Consider the following 6000-nt stretch of genomic DNA (forward strand, 5'->3'; position numbering starts at 1 on the left):
TCAAATTGCCTAGTTTAGGTACACTTTTCCATTCATTAAATTTTTGTTGATTTTTGTATATTCTGTTTTGGATTGATTCACTTTTAGATTCCATGCTTCTAGAGTAGTTGATATTATTGGCGTGTATATTTTCGCTTGATGCTCTGATTCAAAGATTAGGTCTGCTTCATCTGCGTATATCAATTCACGTGCGGTCTTCTTTGTTGGTGATAAGTTTGGTCTTAGTTCTTTCATGGCCGATTCGAGGTATACCATGAATAGAATTGGACTCAAGCTGTCTCCATGAGGGGACCAAGTTGAGGTTGATATTGTTGTTAATTCTCAGCCAGATTCAAATTGATAATATGTATCTTATGAGCTTCACGTGATCTTTGTCCAAGAATGAGTCAAGGATTGATAACAACTTGGTTCTACATATGATGTCGAAAGCTGAACTCACATCTATTCCAAGTGTGGTAAATTCTTCCTTATATTTTTCCGTTCTGGCTTTCAGTCATCAATGGGCCCATACTATGTCCACAGTGCTTCTAGCTCTTTTAAACCCGTTTGTGGTAGTGAAAGATATTCCTCTACTTTTTCTATATTTTGTATATTTTGCTTTCAATGATATAGACAATGATTATATGATTAAGATTGACAGAACTGTTTAGTATATATTCTATAGCCACAAGGTAGGGAGTTCTATTCCCCGATACATTGTTTGACTTGGTCTAGTTCACTTTATGGCGCTACACACTTGCCAACGCCAGTCTTCTATTCTTGAAATAGACCATAAAAAAGTTTCCTCTTGTGGACGAATTCAAGGGAATCTTATTATTTTATTTCATTCATTTTCTTATTTAACATTTATTTCATGAGATGCATTGATTTATCAAAATTGACATTTTTAAAAAGGGAGTTGAAACGACTTTGGTTCTAACAAAAAAAAAAAAATAAAAAAATAAAAAAATAAAAAAATAAAAGAAGCCCGCTGTATTCGTTTGATCGAACTAAGGGAGGCCACTCTACACAAAAAATGACAGTGGAACCGGTAATCATCCAATTTAATAAATCGTCCATATCAAAATGAATAATTATGGAACATTCAAAGGGTTCTCACAGATGGACTAATTAATTGCAATGATATTTCAAAGTTGGATGAGTCGTCCTGCATGCAAATAACAAATAAACATCCAACAATAGGCACGGACTGTCATGGTTAATCAGTCTAAAAAAATATAATATGCACCCGTTTGTTATTAGATTATCGAACAGAGTTTGTGATCGGTTAAACTGTCTAAAACAAAATAGAAGACGGTTTATAATGGGGCTAATCAAACTAGTCAAAAGCCTTGATAGACGGATTGTCATGGGTTAATTAAATATTTATAAAATGGCGGACATTTAGTTAAGGGTTGGATAAACTGATATACAATGCACGACAGTTGTTTGTGACGAGATAATGCAATTAATATAGAACAATGGCTTGTCATAATATAGGCAAATAATTTACAATCGTGATAGACAGATTGTCATGGGTTAATTAAATTGAAATACAACAATAGCAGACGGTTTGTCAAGGGCTAACCAAATTAACATTTAAATAAGGTAGACAGTTTGTCATGGAGTTTTCAAACTTACATTTTATACTGGTATACGTATATATATATAATAAAACGAGCTTTTATATAGCGCAATATCCACTTAACGTGCCCAAAGCGCTTTACAAGGGGTCCCTGGTCAACAGCAACAATTAACATTTATGACGGGACATGACATCTGTTAGGCGATATTACATTTTTTCGGACAGAGACAACGCTGGTAACGGCCAGGTACTCATTTTACACCTGAGTACGGTGAGAGAATGTGAGTAAAGAGCCTTTTCCAAGGACTTATAACAGCTTTGAAAAAGAATAAAATTATGCGTCGTTTCAGGCACAAAACCCTTCTTCAGCCACTAACAAAACAATTAAAATGGTCATATTCCTTTCTTGATGAATCCGGATACTCATTGAAAAAAGTATATGTGTACGTCCAGTCAGATTATATGATGCCGGGTGACTTTCCGTCAATCTTATAGATAGTATGCGCTTGGCTAAGAAGTTCATAACATTGCCATCCGGAAGTATAACGGACCAACACACAAAACTATGTGTAACCTTGAACGTTTATAGTCTGGTTAATACAGTTAAGTGAGAACAACTCACAAACGCGGATGGCAAAAACAATAACAAAGACATGAGAGACGCCATCTTCGTTCTATCTATACACGTTTCCGGATAATCGGGGCCCCAAGGGATATGTTCCGTAAGCGAGACAAAGTGAAGCAATAAGCCATATTAAGAGGTGATTGGTGCTGAACGTCACGACATCGGTTATTATGCGATACGGAGATTTGAGATTTGTATTGGGTAGTCGATATTGAAAAACTCTTAGTTGAGGCCATCGATTATGTTTGTGCATAGCGTATTGAATATGGTAAAACAGTTATATTACGCAACATAATTCATAATAAACATAATAAACGATTCCGACTATTTGGTGGAGCATGACGCAAGTATCAATTCGCGTATCGAATATTGTTAAGATTTTGAATTGTTCACTCGATAATCAATCGATATCACTAAGTGAGCTTTTTGTCTCGCTTTGCCTTTCTTATGGAACAAGGCTCTTAATTATTATGAATTATTAATTGTTTAAATGGCGTTTACAAAAGAAGGAGAAGAAGAAGAAGAAGAAGAAGAAGAAGAAGAAGAAGAAGAAGAAGAAGAAGAAGAAGAAGAAGAAGAAGAAGAAGAAGAAGAAGAAGAAGAAGAAGAAGAAGAAGAAGAAGAAGAAGAAGAAGAAGAAGAAGAAGAAGAAGAAGAAGAAGAAGAAGAAGAAGAAGAAGAAGAAGAAGAAGAAGAAGAAGATTACATAATGGAAGCCATTATTAGAATAATAAAAATATATACATTCTCCTCCCCCAATTATGTTTTTCTTCCAATAAAAAATGTATGGATACTTCTGAAAATCTTGATCGCTAAAATATGAATTGATAAAATAGGATATTTCATTTTTTAAAAAATAGAACAGGAAATTCTGTTTTAAAAAATACACGAAATACAGAATAAAAAAGAATTGTGTTAGAAAAATACATGAGAAATATTTTAATGAATTAAAATAAGGTGTCAAATATAATATGTAAAAAAAACAACAACAGGTAAGTCTTTCAAAATATTAAAAAAATTAACTATCTAGAAGCGTTTGTAAAACTGTTAAAAATTAAATTTTAAAATAGTGAAAAAAATTGAAAACTAAAAATGGTGGTCTGTACAAATTATTAAAACGAAATTAGGATCTACAAATATTAATTACAACTACGATAAAGGCAAAACTTAAATATAACTCAAATATAACTTTTACAAGAGGTGACAAGTATACAACATTTATAGAAAATGCAAAACTATGATGATGGTGATGATGATGATGATGATACTGATGATAATGGTGATGATAATGAAGATGGTGATAATGATGATAATGATGATGATAAAAATAACAAAAATAATAAGGAATTGAATAATAAATTGATAAATAAAAAAAAACAACAAATGAATAAATGAAAAAACTGAAAAATAAATAAAAGATAAACGGGAGAGCATGATTTGTAAAAGACATTGGAAAACATTCATATTCATACAGGTCTAGGGGAAAAAAACAAACGATCTGTTGAATTATGTTGACAGGGGCACACAACAAGATATCACAGATGGAGGGCACAATGAAATGAGTGTTAATCACAAACAAAAAGCGCTTTGTTAAATCCAGACCTGCCTAGTAATACAAAAAAATCGTTGAATTACGAAATTTTGGCTCCAATTGGATTCAGGAGTCTGATGTCACGCAGCCCGGCAACGGCGGCCTTCTTGGTTCTAAACAAAGAAAATCATTACTTTTTATTCTTCATGCTGGCTAGAACTTTTCATTCCCTTTTCATATGCCTTTTGATCAGAATGTGTAAAAGTCAAAACATGATCAAATTTATGTGTTTTTTTCCCCTCTGGATACGTTTTTATGCTCGCCGGAGAAATATTTCATACGGGCGTCCGCCATTGTTCCGATAGTTTAGAGCCAGTTACTAAGTTACCATGCGTCATTAGGAAGGAAGTGACGTTACGACTATTGAATCCTATTACAGAACTTCGTGAGCATCTCTAAGTCATTAAAACTTATTGAAAATGAAAGTTGATGCCAGACTACAAAATTTCAAGGGGTTTGAAGTGTTATTCATTAATCATTTTTGCGAGGCTAAATTAGGTTTCAACAGTCGTGACGTCACTTCCCTCGTAATGACGCATAGTAACTTAGTAACTGGTTCTAAACTATAGGAACAGTGGCGGACACCCGCCTTAGGAAATACTTTTCCCACGAGCATAAATGTATATCCAGAGGAGAAAAACATTATAAATCCGATCATGTTTTGACTTTTATACATTCTAATCACATGACATGTGAAAAAGTTCTAGCCAGCATGAAGAATAAAAAAATACCGATTTTTTTTTGTTTAGAACGTGATATCAGACTATTGAATCGAATTGTTGATCTGTAAATTTAACCATAGCGACTGTAATTTTTAATCTCCTAAAAACTACGAATTTTTAGATTGTCAAGTAGGCAGGTCTGTTAGGAATAAGAGCCAAGTCCTAAAAAAACACTTACACTGTGGTCCCAAATAAACCAATCGTCCTGTAAAAAAGGATCACGAGTCACACATGCAAATATCAAAGGTCACGATGATATATATTATATATATATATATATATATATATATATTATATATATATATATATATATATATATATATATATGTGGGGGTGGAAATAACAGAAATGTGACCGATCGTCTAAAAAAGGTATTAGGTCGCGAACTGATCAGGATGTTTGAAAATAAAATGAACAAAACTGAGCATTTATATAAAGCAATATCCGATAAAAGTGCTCAAATCGCTTTACAAGAGGTCCCTAGCAAACAGAAACACTTAACATGTTGGACGAGACATACCGCCTGTTAGGCGATATACACTTTTTGTTTCTGACAGAGACAACGCATTTAATGTGCATACTCATTTTACATCGGAGTATGGTGAGAGAAGGACTCAACTATGCGCGGGTCAGAGCGGGACTCAAACCCCGGACCTTCCGATCTGAAGTCGAGCGATATAAGTGATATTTTTTAGAAATTTGAGCTCTGCTTTTATTGGGAAATTTTGTTTTATAAATTTTTTAAAAGAAAATTTAATTTCCTGATTTTGGGTCATTTAGAAATTAAGCTTATTTTATTTCCATCATATTCGTCCCGACCTAGGTGCACAAATTAACAGGTCTGGTAATCGAACGCAATGATTGGCCTGATTTAAGATTGTTGTAATGGACATTATTTTGCGTCGTTTCGAGAGCATTTCCATTACAGCAATGAGCGCATAGCAGTTTGGGTTATCAGACCTGTAAATAGTATACGTCCGTCCCGACATACCATATTGACACGGTGGGTCACATATCTTGATGATATAATCTCAACCAATAGATGCAACACATGCAATGAATAAGGAATCGATCAATACGGACAAATTAAAGAAAAGGAAAGTAACAGGAAGTGGATAGAAAATTATTGTTTCGGTTTGTTCTGCCAAACTTTGTCTAAATCCTCTTTTCATATTTTGGCCGAATAATATTTACTTCCTAATTCAGTAGTTTAAGATGACCCCAAACTGGCCAGAAAAACTTAGGACGGGGATTTCTTTCGAGGAGGATATTGACTTTTTTGAGATCTCGAGTTTCAAAACTTTTGAGAAGTTGTAAGTGGTAATAATAATAATATTATATCGACGTAAGACCAATAAGTAGCAGGTTTTTTCCCCGACCAAAATGAAAATGAGTATTTTGCCAGAGTTGATTTTGCAGGTAGTCTTGTAGTTATCTTTCTATATTCGTCATACTTGTTTATGTTGGTGTTGTTTTTGTTGTTGGTATTGATGTTTTT

At 33.6% G+C, this 6000-nt stretch overlaps 1 protein-coding gene across 12 annotated transcripts in view; it reads right to left on the bottom strand.

The window, feature by feature from the left end:
- Positions 1-6000, bottom strand: part of LOC144966454 (uncharacterized) — a 147697-nt gene that overhangs the window by 85037 nt on the left and 56660 nt on the right. For 11 of the 12 annotated variants that reach the window (XM_078902997.1, XM_078902995.1, XM_078902996.1 and 8 more), the window contains exon 6: positions 4681-4707. The exons of the other annotated variant lie outside the window; for it this stretch is intronic. In XM_078902997.1, the coding sequence (XP_078759123.1) occupies positions 4681-4707 (27 nt within the window). The remainder of the gene's footprint in view (positions 1-4680; positions 4708-6000) is intronic. 12 annotated transcript variants of the gene reach the window in all.

Source organism: Berghia stephanieae, chromosome 2 (genome assembly GCF_034508935.2).
Source record: "Berghia stephanieae isolate SIO BIC M18660-M18661 chromosome 2, UCSD_Bste_1.3, whole genome shotgun sequence".
NCBI lineage: Eukaryota > Metazoa > Mollusca > Gastropoda > Nudibranchia > Aeolidiidae > Berghia > Berghia stephanieae.